A 15,481-nucleotide genomic window follows, 5' to 3' on the forward strand; every position below is an offset into this window, starting at 1 on the left:
GCAAATTAATTAGCGCATTCGTAAGCGAAAGTAATGGATGAAATTGATATCCAGATGGCACATGGATGGCATGGATATCGTTGATTGTTATACAGCGATTGTTCGTCCAATAATTTTTCAATGGTTCCATTGATTATGCTCAAACAAACATTTGACACCAAAGAGATCGACAAAATCGACACCAAAGAGATCAACACTCATTGTTCCTGGATCGTATAATGCAAGTCAAAATTTTCGATTCTAAAGACAAATTATTTTTTATTTCCGCACAATACAAGCTACAAAGATCCATAATACTTCTCCAACTTCCATAGAGAGGAAGGAAAAAAAAAAAATTATTTTTGGGTCACAAAATTATAAAATTTGGAGTGAATTTTCGTGTGGAAAAATGATCTATTTTATATTGTGATAAAATTTTGTATTTATTCGATGTGATTATAATTCACTGAGGTTTCTATTTCTGAATTTGATGACTCGTGTATGAAGTTTTTGATTCTCCATTCTCGTTTTTCTTTTAATGTAAATAAAAGAAAAAGATAATTAATTTAAGGTATTATTCATATTTCTGGTTTATTTTGTGGCTCTAGAGAAAAGTGAAATTTTGAAAGTCGTCGGCATTAGCTTGACAAACCATCTTCATTTTGTGAATGACTATTGCCTAATGTTTTGTCTTTCGTTCATATCCTCATCCTTTATTGCCGCATTTGAATTGTTACATTCATATCTTCTTTCTTTTGTTACAACCATGCCCTACTTTATGATGTTTGTTCTGTTGGTTGTTTATTTCTTCGGTTTGTTATCTTGTCCAGTATATTTTCAGATTTTTTCTTAAATCTTTCTTTGCTACAATTTACACTTTACACTTTCACCTGAATGTTCTTTCCTGTCTTAATCTCCGTTAAAATTTTAACCGTATATTGCCTACATCAAAATTTCCTGCCTGTTTCTCTGGGTTTCTCTTAAGATAATTTGAAGCCTAACCATCATACGTGACATGTGCTGACAAAATAATCAAAGTATCAAAATAGTTTGTTATAGTATATTGAGATACTGTTTTGTAATTAAGCTGCCAACTATGAGTGATGGGAGATAATTAAAAATGTCAATAAATACCTTAATTGAAAAATGTCACTATTCGTAACGTGGCTTACCGGAAATTAACTATCTTTGTTGTCATTTATTGACAATATTTACCGCTTTGATTAATATCTGGTTGTTTATAAGTGGCTGTGGAAGGTCACGTGTCTTTTTTAATTTACCAAAATGTCTGGATATTTCAATTTCCTGTGTATAGTTGCTTTTAGGTTGGTTATTCTGTGCACTTGTATACTTGTTATATATTACATAGTTAATTTAATTATTATTTATTTAAGGATTAGAGAGAAATACTTTATTTATCCATGCTGCCCAAATACTTTGGGTTGCTACAATACACAACATATAAATCAATCCATGATCGGGTATATATACAATACATGTATTCACACGATATAACAATAATATTTTTCCTACCTTTTCCTTTTGCAATCCATACTCGTCTATACACTAAATACAAATATTTTAATTTTTTTTTTAAATATTTTAATAATATTTAGTTTTTAGTCAAACTGACAAAATATTGAGTTTTAACTTACAAATTTTATTTTAATTTTAACCCGATGTTTCAACCCAACTCGTGTTGAAAATTTAGTGCTACAACATAGAGATTTATTACAGAATGATAGAAACATACGAGAATAATAATCTTGTTCTAACGAACCTTTCTTTATTATTTTATTTTAATTACTTAGTTCCTTTAAAATATGGTTGCGTGTCTCAGTAATCAGATTTGTATTCAGGTATAATAAATCGCAGCGTTAATCTCGATGAAATTATCAGGAATTTTACTGGTAGATCCCCAATTAAGTTTATCCGTTATCTATTTTATCAGATTCTATCCACCACTTTAGCTTACATATGCGTAAACTTGTTTTCCTAGACACCTATATTTCGAAAACGGCTCGTCCTATTTGGTCCCAATTTGGAGCGAAGTTGGGGATTAGCGTTTTCTAGGTCTAGTATAAATTTTATCATTTCACTGCACTATGCCTAAAAGTATTTTTGCGTTTTTTAAATATACTCCTAGTAGATTTTTCGTCTCTAACGACAAATCAATTTTATTAAAAAATCAAATTAATATTTATTCTTAAACTTTGAAATATAGTTAATTATGTACCTTCACGTGCTGTAGAAATGGTGAGGCAGCTATGTACAGATTTTTTTCTGTCACCCTCCCTCTACTGAAGAATATACATATAACTTAGATGTATTCAATAACTTATTTCGTCAAGGAGGTACGGGGGGAAAAAAATAAATAATTTTTTTAAAAAACACCTCTCTCTATCTTAGCTTAGTTATTTGATTATATAAGATCAAAATATAATTTATTATATTATCATCTTCATTACTTATGTCTATACTTATATCTTAGTCTTACTCTTACCCTACGCAATTTATCCATGTCTTTGTTTATAGCCCTCGTGATGGATGATCCGTAGTATGGGTTAAACCTGGTCGAAGAAATGAATAAAACCCACTTTATGCTAGGAAATCAGTAATCAGTTGGAGAAATATTAGCAGATCCTCGTCGGTTCCTCATAGATTTTGGTATGATTTAAAAAAGGGGTGTTTGGGAAATGTTCAATCATTGTCATACTCTATTTCTGATTACCTCTCTTTAGGAAGACGAACAATTACTCACTTTTTTTTTTTGCGGGAAATCAATTCATCTTCTCACTATAATTTCTTTATTTAATTAATTTTCCATTAGTGTATCAACCTTGCCGATGTTTCAGACAGTTCGTTCATTTTCATGAGCCTATTTTTCAAAAATATAGTAACAATTTTTCTTCTTATATTAAAACGTTTTAAACTATACGAACAATTTCTATTTTTATTTTTGAGGATATATTGACAGTCAAAGTTCAGTCCCTTTGTATAAGAATTATACAAAAATAAATTATTAAAAATAATAATACTTTACCTATAAACTTAATAATTTAATATTAATTAAAACCTAAGAATTACTCTGGACTACAACGACATCCTAGGGACCAGATGTATTCGGTCATTGTAACCGATCGTCGTAATTAGCAATCGCACTGCACACATCAGGTGAATAGTAATTTTTAAATTTGACTAGGAATTTATCTGTTCAAATCATTAACTTTATTATATTTTTGTTTTAATTTTAGAAGTACAATTACTGATACGCTGGCTTAACCCAATTTTTAAATATTATCTGATTTGACCTACGTATTTTTTTATTAAATTGTAAATAATATTTATTTAATTTGAGCATGACATAGGACATTTTAAGGTAGTCATGCATTAAAATGGAATTATGTCAAATGAAGCGATATTCTGATAACTAAAATGTTGACCATTACCTTTATTGTTTATTTGATTTTTAACTTTTTAACTACAAATATTTCAGTAAAATAATAATAAATTCTTGTATATTTTGTACCTGAGGATGGCTCCGTTAGGCCGTAGTAAAACAATATTAAAATAGTGGTGAAGTATTACAAGCCCATCTTAGCTTAATTCACAAACCTGCCTTCATCTAAAATCAGCTAATAAATGAAAAAAATAAAGTTATGGAATATGTTGAAATTATAAATAACCCTGGATTTACGGGAAACTACAGAGAACCAATGACCTGTTCCATTACAGCTTCTAACATGAACACAGGCGCCCTCAATCTCCTTCGCAAGGTTCCGAACTATGCCATCTAAATAAATGATCAACATTTAGGTTTTGGGAATCAAATAGGAATTTCCCAGCAACTGTTCAATAATGTAACAACAGCCACTCGACACTTAGAAGAGCATTTATTCATGTCAAGGTGCCCTGCCATTTAGTGTGTTTCATTTCGAGCTTCCGGTCCTTCAGTCTGTACACATTCGAGCGGAAGCAGAGCTATCAGTGAATCCATTGCCCACCCGCCTCATTTACCCTAACCCTTTCCAATTTCCTACATTTTATTCAGATGTAAGTCCAATAATTGTCACCATTGTATTCGGAGAGGCCGTGTAATTGAGCAATGCGATTAACATTTGACTGTTGGAATGGAAAAAATAAAAACGTTGGTAACATAGGGTAACTTTCTGGAACTTTAGCTAAATCAAGTTTTCAGATCATTTCAACATATTTTTTACTTAAAGAAGCAAACTCAAATGTTCAAAGGAAACACCCATTTAGACTAGATAGGTTGCGGTCAAAAGAGAAACAAAAATAGTTTACAACTATTTATTTTCCGCCGTTTCGCTCCACTTTGTAGAGGTTCATCAGGGCTAAAAAGATGAAAAAAAAACTAAGAATATTTTGACATTGTAAGATAATAATATACAAAAAGGTAAATTAAGGTAGGGTTAAAATTATGTTAAAAATAAGTGAAAAGAAAATTATATACAAAGAACAGAAGAAATAAAATAGTGTAAACTATAAGGTTAAAAAGTAAAAACAGAAAAGTAGATTTGAGAAAATAAAATTGAACACACTAAAAACGGAAAATAAAGAAGTAAGTTGAGATTAAATAAAGGTCCAGAAAGGATAAGTAAAAATAAAAATTAATAAGAAGAAATGAGTAAAGAATAAATCAGGACCACACACTTGTTCAAGTATACTATTTTATTTCTTCTGTTCTTTTATTTGTATATAATTTTCATTTTACTTATTTTTATGAATATTGTTCGTTTAAAGCAAAAGTTACGTTAAATTTTTTTTTCTGTTATTTAATAGAAAAATATACGATCAAAAATAAATAAATAATACAATAAACATTATAAATAGCTTACTTACAAAATTTAATGTTAAAATAAGCTAAGCAACTGGATTCCATTTCGCGTATTTTAGGGGGAGTCGCTGCAACGTTGTCCTCCTTTTTCCTCTACCAGATTTATCTTTCTATTTTTAATATGTGGCAGTTTTTAGTTTCTGGTGTGTTTATAGAACCATATTTTTATCATTCTTGTTTTCTTCATTAAAAAAAAAAAAAAAATTAGTTTGAATCTCTGAATGTGATTTTCTGTTGTGATTATGAAAAAAGTTTCATACTCCATAAAAAATTAATTTTGCTAGTTTTTAATCCTGTGTTCTCTTTAAAGTTGTTGAATTCTATTTTACTTGGCACGCCGTATTGCGAAAATCCTCTACTTCCACTTACTCGTGCACCTACCATGTTTCAAAAACAGTTGATATGATTTTAATGAATTTTGAGAAAAGTTGGAGATTTGCGTAAAAATGATCTAGTGTAAATTGTATCAAAACGAGTGCCAGCCTCCCCGGATGGGGGGGGGGGATTTTGCCGCCCTCTTTTATTTCGTGTAATCTCGGTAAACTGAACTGATCGCTGCAGGGCGGCGTTCGGATTACTGTAAGTACTAAGAAAAATGGTATTAAGAATTTTTTTAAAAAATTGTTTTCTTTTACATTACGAATAATATTAAGCGATTATTGAATTTGTTAAAAATATAATATTGTTTATTTATTAGTGAAAAAAATATAAATTAAAATAAAAAAATGCTCTGGTTTTATGAATTTATTTTAAACGTGCTGAAAAAAAATGAGTTCACCAAATAAAAATAGTATTATTCATATTTCTGCTTAATTAAATTAGTTTTACAGAATGAAATAATTTTCACAATAGATATAATGTATTTCTAATTCCAATAAAATATATTGTAACATTTCCATAGGAATTAGATTACTCGATTTCCAGGTTGATTACAATTGCTTACCTCTAGATGGGAAAGTTAAAAATGTCCTTGACACATGCGTACTTTTATTTGAAAATGAAATGTTATTGTTTTCTAAAAAAAAAAAAAAGTAACTTTTTTAAAGTCAGTTCGGAGATACCGGATTTGGTATTTCATTTTAAAATACGAATGTATACTGTAATTCTGTAATAATAATAATAATGTAAGAAATGTTTGACAAAAACATATTTATAGGTGTATTGTACAGGTTTCAAATAAAAAATCATGAAATGAAATGGTTCAAATTTTTACAATATATTATTATTATTTATTGTGAAATTTTGCTGTACCCTAAAAGTACCACTTGGGGTGGGCCCCCCTCATGCCCCTATTATACTACACCACTTATCAGCTTCTACTATTTCGCTTACACATGCCCGAGTGAATGACTTTGAAACACCCATATGTATTTTTGGTCTTTTATAATTTTTCTAATGGTTAGCAGTAGAAACACGTGCAATTTCGGTGATATAGATATAGGGGGAAATACATTTGAACAGGTAGATAGGTTTAAGTATTTAGGTTCTACAGTAACTAGAAAAAACGAAATTGATGAGGAAATAAAAGCTAGGTTGAAGGCGGGAAATGCTTGTTATTTTTCAATTTCGAAACCTCTTAGCCTCGCGCCTTCTATCGAAAAACGTAAAAATTAGAATTTACAAAACTATTTGTATCACTGGAAGGATGTATGCAGAGAGCGTTTGGTGGTATCGGCATCGAACCTTCGGGTTCGTTAGGCATTTATTAATATTATCTTTTTCTGTGAACTGTATTTTTCTTCGGATTTCCTCCTTAGACATATTAATCTGGAACTTATTCTTATATGCAATAGTTTAAAATCATATTTCGTTTTTGAATTCGATAAAATTATGATAGATGTGTAGGTGTTATATTTCAGGCAGTCTCTCATAACGAGGATTCGGCTGCTGTTAAAGGCATGGTTTCAATATGTTAGGGATTTTCTCATTTTATAGTCATGCATCTCGCCCCTTCTTGGAGGGTGATATTACTTTTTTTCTCTTATATTTTTGTGTCAGCACATTTAAAGATAGTAATATTCCTTTGAAAAATTGTATGAAGATTATTGTATTGAAATAAATTTGCTGTATTGATAATTCTTATTAGGATTTCTTATGTACAATTTACATAAATTGCCTATTAAATATGGTATCCTCAACATTTTCCCGAACTAATGTATCTAGTTACAGTACTTATTATTATTATTTTTTTTTTTTTATTTTCATTTATATGTGATTATTTCTCACATATTTGTATATCATTAAACATGACTTCGAGACTAAAAAATAAATGAATTATACAGTTCAAAACTGTTATGTCTTGAAATATTTCTTGTACTTAGATTTTATGATGTATGTTTTACTCTGACTCTGTGTTTTACTGTATAGATGTTACCCTTATTGATAAGATTACATGTATATGTCAAAAATAACCATTTTTTGATATATTGTTGAATATGTTGAACTGGGACAGCGATATCGACTACTACCAATATTTCCATACAACTTTAAAATGTAATACGAAATTGTTTGCTGCTTCTTCACTTGTATTGGTTCAATCTATAAAGATTTTTTCTTTTAATTTAGCTTATTACATAACTTAATTATCTCTTAAACAAGCATATGGAAAGCTCCGGAAGATGTATAATTTTCCATTTATTGGAAGAGTGGAATAAAATGTAGAATACGTTTCTATTTGGACCTTGAGCAAAGTAATTTAAAAAAAAAAGTAAGGGACAAATCCATTTCTGTTATCTTTGCTAACACTGGTTGGAGGTACGGTCAGCAAAGGACAACATAAATAAACAAAACAATATTTATTTATTTTATGCCGACGTTTTGACCTGAGTTCCAGGTCTTCATCAGAGCTATAGAACTAAAGAGATAACAACAACATTTAGAGAAATATAAAATTGAAAAGGAATTTCCTTTTCTTCCAGAAGGTATTTAATATTAGATAAAAAGTATCAGTTTTTGTACTTGCTAATCATTTTCACAATCTTCTGTTAGTAACTTCTAAGGTTATTCCAAAATAGCTAATAATAAATCTTGAGCTGCAAGCCGCTTTTTTTGTGGACCTTCAATAATTACAAAGAACTAAATTTTTATCCAATAAATGAAAAAAAAAAATGTTTAGGATTGTATACGTATATATTTAAATTATATATTCATTACAATATTTTGCATGGAGTATGTTTGCTTTAGAAAAATAACAACATGCACTCAAATATAACATATTTTAGATAAAATTATTTTAACATTCTTTGGAATAGGCTCATTATATTTTTTTTGCTGTATGCATGCTGTTATTTTTTCCAATTTTATTTATGTGTTGCTACCTCTCAAAAATTCGGTTGTAGTTGTGTGGTACTGTATGAGCATGATTAAGGAAAAATCATGATGTATTCTTTTGAGTATTGAATTATTTTTCATTTTCTAAAATATGAAATATAGACATTTAAGACAAGTAAAATAAATAAATTGAAATATAAAGTTCTAAGAAACTATCTAGATTTGAAGAGAAAACTAAATAAGTTAGTAAATAGGTATTGTTATAAGATCAGTTATCATTGTGTAAACTCTTAATAGTCTATAAAAATGAAAAACCTTTAAATCATTAAGTGTTGTCAAAGATGACTTTTTAATTAGTTTCTCTGTTATCTATGTCATTAAGTTTTTTTTTTGTTAATGTCAAAGGAAATGACTTAACTTGTTATGAAATATTTAGCTGTAAGGTGTAACAAGAGTAGGCATGATCAGGCAGTTTATGCATGATATACATATCATGTCACTAAACCTTGAAGGTAAACTCTACTGTGTCAATGTCATGTTGTTTTAGACAAATTATGTTGATGCACTCAGTTTATTGGATTGTACACTTTGGCTATACATTATATATAAAATTTGGCCTGGCTGCCTTATTGGCCAAGATATAATTTATCACAGAGATATGATCTTAAATTTGAATAAGAAATTTATGATGAAAATATTACATTCAAACTGGTATTTGGAAAGGTTGATTAAAATTTCATAATAATTGTATTTTTTTTTTTTTTTTTTGGGGGGGGTATATTTGTTGATTTAGTCTTTTAATCAATTATAGTAGACATAATTTAACTAAAATCATATTTATTTTGTTTCAGTATATTAATGGTGGTCGATTAGAGCAAATAATTCAAGACCGCAGCATATCTCTGAGTTATTCCGTCCGAATGAAGTTGGCCCTTGATATTGCAAAAGGAATGGAATATCTTCATTCCAAAGGAGTCTTTCACCGGGATCTTACTTCGAAGGTAAGCTATTATTATTATTATGTGACAGCCATTTTTGTAGAAATGATTACTTGTCGGAGTTTATTTTGGTAGTGATACATGCTTAATTATTTAAACAAACAAAATATAAAAGCATCATGAGAAAAAGTCAAAATAAAAAATTATATATTTAAAATTTGTTAGATAAAATTATTATTATTTGAAAAAATATATATTTAATTTTGGTATTTTGTTGCTTTTTTACACTGTTAAAAACAAAGTTGCATAGAGGCTTTCAAATTTGATTAATTTTATAACTTGTACTGTTAAATGTTATAACAAGATATGAAAGATAGTCATATTAAAAAGTTATTTATTTGAACATCTAGTGAGGGAGATGTCTTCATCACGCAACTTTCATTTATATCCTACTTTGAGTGGAAATTAATCCTTGTTGGTTTCAAAACTGCAACTTCCTTAATATTCACAACCATAATCCTTCCCCTTACTATTTTACATTTATATTATAAGTAAAAAATAACTTTTGCTATGTTATCATGTTTCCATGGTTTTTACAACAATTATCAAAAAGATATGACTATCACCTTAACAACCATGAAAACATTTATTATATATTGTTTATATTAAATTTTACTTTGTCTTTTTCAGAATATATTAGTACGGACGAATGAAGAAACTGGGGAAATGACAGCAGTAGTGGGTGACTTTGGCTTTGCTGCCAAAATACCAAGGTAAAATGGTGAAACAAGTTTTTTAAAAATTATTTAGATGTATATATATTTTAATTATGTTTTTTAAATAGATGTTTTATTAAATGGATAAAAACTTGTTTTATAGAATTATGGTTAGAAATTTCAATTAATATGTAGTACATATTAAGTTTAATTTAAAATGTACAAATTTATTCTAGTATTTACCTCATTGATACTAAAAATTCAATATGTTTTCTTTAGGTGTGGATACCGACTTGCTACGGTTGGTTCCGCTTACTGGATGTCTCCTGAATGTTTGAAGGGAGAGTTCTATGATGAATTGTCCGATGTCTTCTCCTATGGTATTGTACTGTGTGAGCTAATAGGAAGGTGCGAGGCTGACCCTGATGTTCTTCCAAGGACGGAGTCATTCGGGCTGGACTATATTGCCTTCACGCGGTTATGTGTTGCAGACCCTCCTCCCCCAGCCTTTTTGAGGCTAGCCTTCACCTGTTGTTCTGTAATTATAATTATTTAAATTTTTAATTAGTATATTGTATACTATAATAATTTTCGTAAGTTTAGTTTTGAAAATTCACCATATGGTTTGAAAAGGGAATCCTTTTCTTTGAATCTTATACTTCTATGTTTGATTAATGTTCCAAAATACATTCGACAATGTGAAAATTTCATTTGATTTCCTCTCAGGACTTATAAGGACTAACATTCCATATAAAAAAGTTATAACTAACATTTCTCCAAGTTTTCAGGGATTAGAAACAAGTCTTAGCATTGACCAAATCAACATATTTTCAGTTTTGGCATATAAGACTTTTTGTTTAGAATTGAAGTCTGATTTATTATTCATTACCTTAATCACTTGTCAGGGAGATTTTCTTGCTAAGAAATTATTTTTATTTTTCAATTTTGTAATTAGAACCTTTTTAGAGGGAACCTTTTCAATATGATATAGTATTTTTTTTTGTGTTTTCTTTTACAAATTTTTTTAAATAATGATTTATGACATCATTTCCATTATAATAAACAATGTTCTGTATTTCAGTCAAAGTTTTCAAGTTCCATATAGATTCAATTAGGACATAAACTTACAATACACATATGTATATTGGAATGAATAAATTTATTAAAATTTGTTAATTATCTTTTAAGCTAATAGATGTAGTCATTTGTGTATTTAAGATAAGAAGTATGCAGATCATTAAATTTTTTCTACCATATTGAAGTAGCTGTCAAAAGAAATTGTATCAAAGCAAAGTATTTTTGTAAAAAAAAATTTTTCCAAAACTACTGAAGTAAAGTAGAAGAAAATTAAATTTTTTACTAAAACTTTCTATGGTCCCTGTCTTCACTCAGCCGACAGATATGTCCAAACCATCTGAGTTTTCTCTTTTCAATGCTATTGCTTTATAAGGACAATTCCAACATCCTCCTCCAAATCCTTGTCCTCTCATTCTGTATGTGATCCCTCCTAGTTTGGCCTGCCGCTTCCCAAAGGTGTCTTCTCATTTCCATTGCAGTAACTCTGCTCTAGTGCTTATCTAGTGGTACCCAACTTTCACTTCCATAAAGGAGGATAGATAGATATACAACCTTGAAGATATGTACTTTAACATTATTAAATTAATTAAATAATTATTCTTTTGTGATTAAAATTACTTATAATTGTATATCATCTATATTCAATCAGAATATATGAATAGAAATAGAAGTAGGTATACGTTTATTTAACTAAGTAGCTCCAACTACTGTGTTTAATTGACTCGAGTCTTTCATCGTGATCTATGGTTGTTGCATTTCGATAACTTTAGCAGTTTGGGAGATATGTGAATAGATGGATAGTTTACCCTGGTTGAGGTTGACCCAGGGAATTTTTATATTTCAAGTAATTACTGAATCTTTATGCCCGTGGAAGTAAGTTCACTGCACTAGAATTATCAGCTTAACTATATAAAGGAGATGGAACAAGAAATTATAATCAAATATACTTTATAATTTTGGTTATTTACAAAAAAAGAAAAAGAAAAAAATTATTAATATCATTTATGAGGCTATTTCGTATATTAAGGGGTTGAAAAACTTAATATACAAAAATCATTACCATCGGTATTGTCATTTAATTTAGTCATGTTTGTGGTACTATTCCATTCTAGAATCTGTTTTCCATCTTATTTACTAAAACAAATAGGAATAAGTAAATATTGTGCTATATAGTTGGTAATTTTTTTAATGTAATCGGCTTGTTTGTTTGTGTGTCCTTTTGTTATATGAATATCAGGGCCCTGTTTCATAATAAAAACTAATAGTATTAGTTCATAGTACAAGTGTAGAAACTTGTGTAATAATAATACTAATACTTATTTTTTTCATGATATGGATGACTATTTGTGATATTACAGGAATTAAAAAATACTAAAGTACAAGTTACTATTGTACAAGTCTGTGTAATTAAATTAAGATAAATCTACAAGACTAATAGTATTAGTTTGTACTTTATTATGAAACAGGGCCCTGGTGGTAATCATTTAATCAGATTCGCTTGATTATTTACTCAACATGTCCATGAAACAGACATGTATTAACTGAGTTCAAAGTGGATAAAACCACAGTACACAGCTAGTTTTAAATAAAACAAGAAAATATATTAGTTGTATTCTGTCATAATTCTATATATTCACTTTTGGAAAATTATTGTGAGGGCATCCCTTATAGGTAAGTCAAATTTTTATTGAAAATGTTGTAACACCTATTTTACAGAAAAAAATGTATGCTTTCACAAAAATTGAATAGTTTTTAGATGTAAGATTTTAATTTGTCAAAACAATATTATTTTATGAGAAGTAGAGATATTAAATTTTGATAAAATGTTTGATGTGTTGAATAATTTTTATTAATACATAATTCAAGGCTCCTGGGTGACAAAAACAACTGTATGTTTGTGAAAATTATAAAAATATTTAACTATTAATGTTAATACTTCATTTTTTTTCCAGTATGATCCTAGCAAGAGGCCGAGTTTCACGGAAATAGTTACTACTCTTGAAAGCATCATATGGAATTCAAAAAACCCTTCATCGAAAGACAACAACTGCCATGCAATGTGTGAGCATCTTTTACAATTTTTGTCGATGAATAAATTTTGTTTTGTTTTGCTCTGTTATTTAATTAGCACTATTCTTCTTTATTAATAAGCTTTTCTTTTAAATTTAATGTAAATAATATCACTTTTTTTTTTTTTTTTTTCTTTTCTTTTAAATTTAATGTAAATAATATCACTTTTTTTTTTTTTTTTTTGCATACTTTGACAATCATCATTTTAAACTCACTTCATACCAAGTAAAAACTAAAATATTTATGACTTATACTTCAATTTTATAATTTCTTAAGTTATCTTCATTTCTTTCTTTTTTTTATTTACTATCTGTATTTATAGTTAAGCTGTATAGTTTTTTGAACAGTGCTGTTATATCAATGCTTGTGCCAATAAAAAAAGGACTAACATTAATAGAGCATGTTTTTTTTTATTCTTAAAATATATCTTTTTATTGCATTCTTTACCAAGGATGAACATTTTGGTTGTTTTCTCGTTAATGCCTTCGAATATTACAAATAACAATGATCATATTATCTATAAAAGTTATGATTCCTTGATGAACTACGATGTTTTATTTAACTTAACTATTTTTAATAAGATTGAAACCCAAAAATTATTATTTAAAAAATAAAATTATTAAAACTTTAATGAAATGAATAGTAGTATAGCAAATTAAGAGCCCCTATATACAGTAGAACCTCGATTATGTACGATGTTTAGGGACTAATACAGATAAAGAGATGAATTTTTTTGAGCTAACCAATAAAAAAAAAGTATACTTTTAAAAATTTATGTTAACTATATTGTGTATTATTTAAAAAAAAAAAAAAATTATTGTATGTTGCTTATTCTCATTGTGATCACATAATCACGCCATCATTTGAAAGTATGTATGTCACAAATTGTATGCCTGAACACGGCTTCTCCCAGAATTGCGGTATCAATTATAGTTATTTTATTTATTTTTACCCCCATTTTTGTTATGATTCAACTTGTGCTTGCATATTAAGATAAAATAATACTATATAATATACAATGTAAAATCACCAAGACTAGGTCTCTTCTAAAAGGCTTTGACATTATATGATGTCGCAGCTTTTCACTTTCGGGCACCAAGAAGAATCATAACGTCTGTCAAATCTAAGTTCAGCCATCTTATTTTCAGTCGCTCTATCCACAATTGGTTGGTCAAGATCCTAATTTCCACATGTCCAGCCCACCAATGCTGCCTTAGCTTTATAAACTTTTTAAGATCAGTATGATTGTAGAATCATCCAGTTTCTGCACATTTTCTTCTCCACTAACCCTTCTCAACTGGACCAAAAATTATTTTCATGTTCAAAGCAGCTCTCTCAAAAATGAGAATTCAATTCTTTTTTTTTTTTAAATGTCCTGGCTTCTGACTCATATGTTAAGACTAGATAGATTAATGTTTTATAGTGATTGACCTTTGTCTTATTATCGAGAAATGTGCTTCTAAACGGCTTTCTGAGTTTGAAAAAGCACTAGTTAGCTGTAGCAATATTTCTGTTAATCTCCCAAAATATGGCTTTTCAAGCAGTAATCTCAGACCCTAGATAGGTACAGGTGCCCAATTGTTCGAATTTATTGGGTCCAGCTTCAAAGGTGGTAATTCTGAAACCAAGCAATTTTGAAGTCTTCAGTGTATTGAAATTGTATAAAATGTTAGTTATGTTTAAATTTATGTTTAATGTTTAAATTGGTTATGTTTATTATGATTATGTTTATTGTTTAAATTGGCGAAAGTGAAAAAAACTTTATTGTTTTACTTATATTGGACCCACATTATATAATAATAGATAACTTTGGATGGGATTTTTATGTGATAAAAAAGTCAAAATATGTAACATAAATATAGAAATATTTATTTAGTTAGTTTTACATAATCTAAATCAATACTACTCATTTATGGGTGATTAGCCCTACTAGGCTCCTTCTTTAAGTTTTCAGAAACAAATCGTCGAAAATTGTGTCCTGAAATTTATATGTATCTGTCAAACGACTTTTTCACTTCCATAAACAAAGAAGGCAGTATAATCCCTTGAACTAAGCTCAACAGTCTCCATACTTCTCCAACATAGATTCTAATAATAATTTTTAAATTGTTCAGCTCAGGATTTTTATTGAAAATATTGTATGATTTTCCCCAGTAATGTCCTGAAGTGGTTCTTCTTGAATCTTTTGTTGCCATGTATATTTTTCCAAAAATGTTTTAAATCCAGTAATATTTATTTTTTGGATGAGAATATCAGCTTTTACTGAAACCAAACATAAATCAATAAATAAAATCGACACATTTGAACTTCCAGCAGATGTAAAAATTTATAGGATTATATTTAAACGGTTCATCCGGAAACACTCTCCGGTGTATTTAGTCACTGATGGTCTTGTAATTGACTTAATTTTATGCATATTGTATAAAATCCTAAGAAAAATTGAGATAATTGATAAAATGTGAAAGAAAAAGTAGAGCGGTGAAGGAGAAATTGTTGTTGCAACTTAAATCTCATTGTAAGTTGAAAGAAACCATTAAGAAGTGGTCTCCATCTATGAGTTAATTTTTTTTTTT

General features: G+C 28.6%; 1 protein-coding gene across 2 annotated transcripts in view; it reads left to right on the plus strand.

The window, feature by feature from the left end:
* Window positions 1-15,481, plus strand: part of LOC106685655 (dual specificity testis-specific protein kinase 1) — a gene marked incomplete at its 5' end in the record, with an annotated part of 48,995 nt that overhangs the window by 2,832 nt on the left and 30,682 nt on the right. For both annotated transcript variants that reach the window (XR_010843649.1, XM_067048165.1), the window contains 4 exon segments: window positions 8,959-9,108; window positions 9,736-9,818; window positions 10,041-10,299; window positions 12,791-12,899. Coding sequence is in view for 1 of the 2 variants with exons in the window: in XM_067048165.1 (XP_066904266.1) it covers window positions 8,959-9,108; window positions 9,736-9,818; window positions 10,041-10,299; window positions 12,791-12,899 (601 nt within the window).

Source organism: Halyomorpha halys, unplaced genomic scaffold (assembly GCF_000696795.3).
Source record: "Halyomorpha halys isolate HHAL.00 unplaced genomic scaffold, Hhal_1.1 Scaffold722.1, whole genome shotgun sequence".
Taxonomy (NCBI): domain Eukaryota; kingdom Metazoa; phylum Arthropoda; class Insecta; order Hemiptera; family Pentatomidae; genus Halyomorpha; species Halyomorpha halys.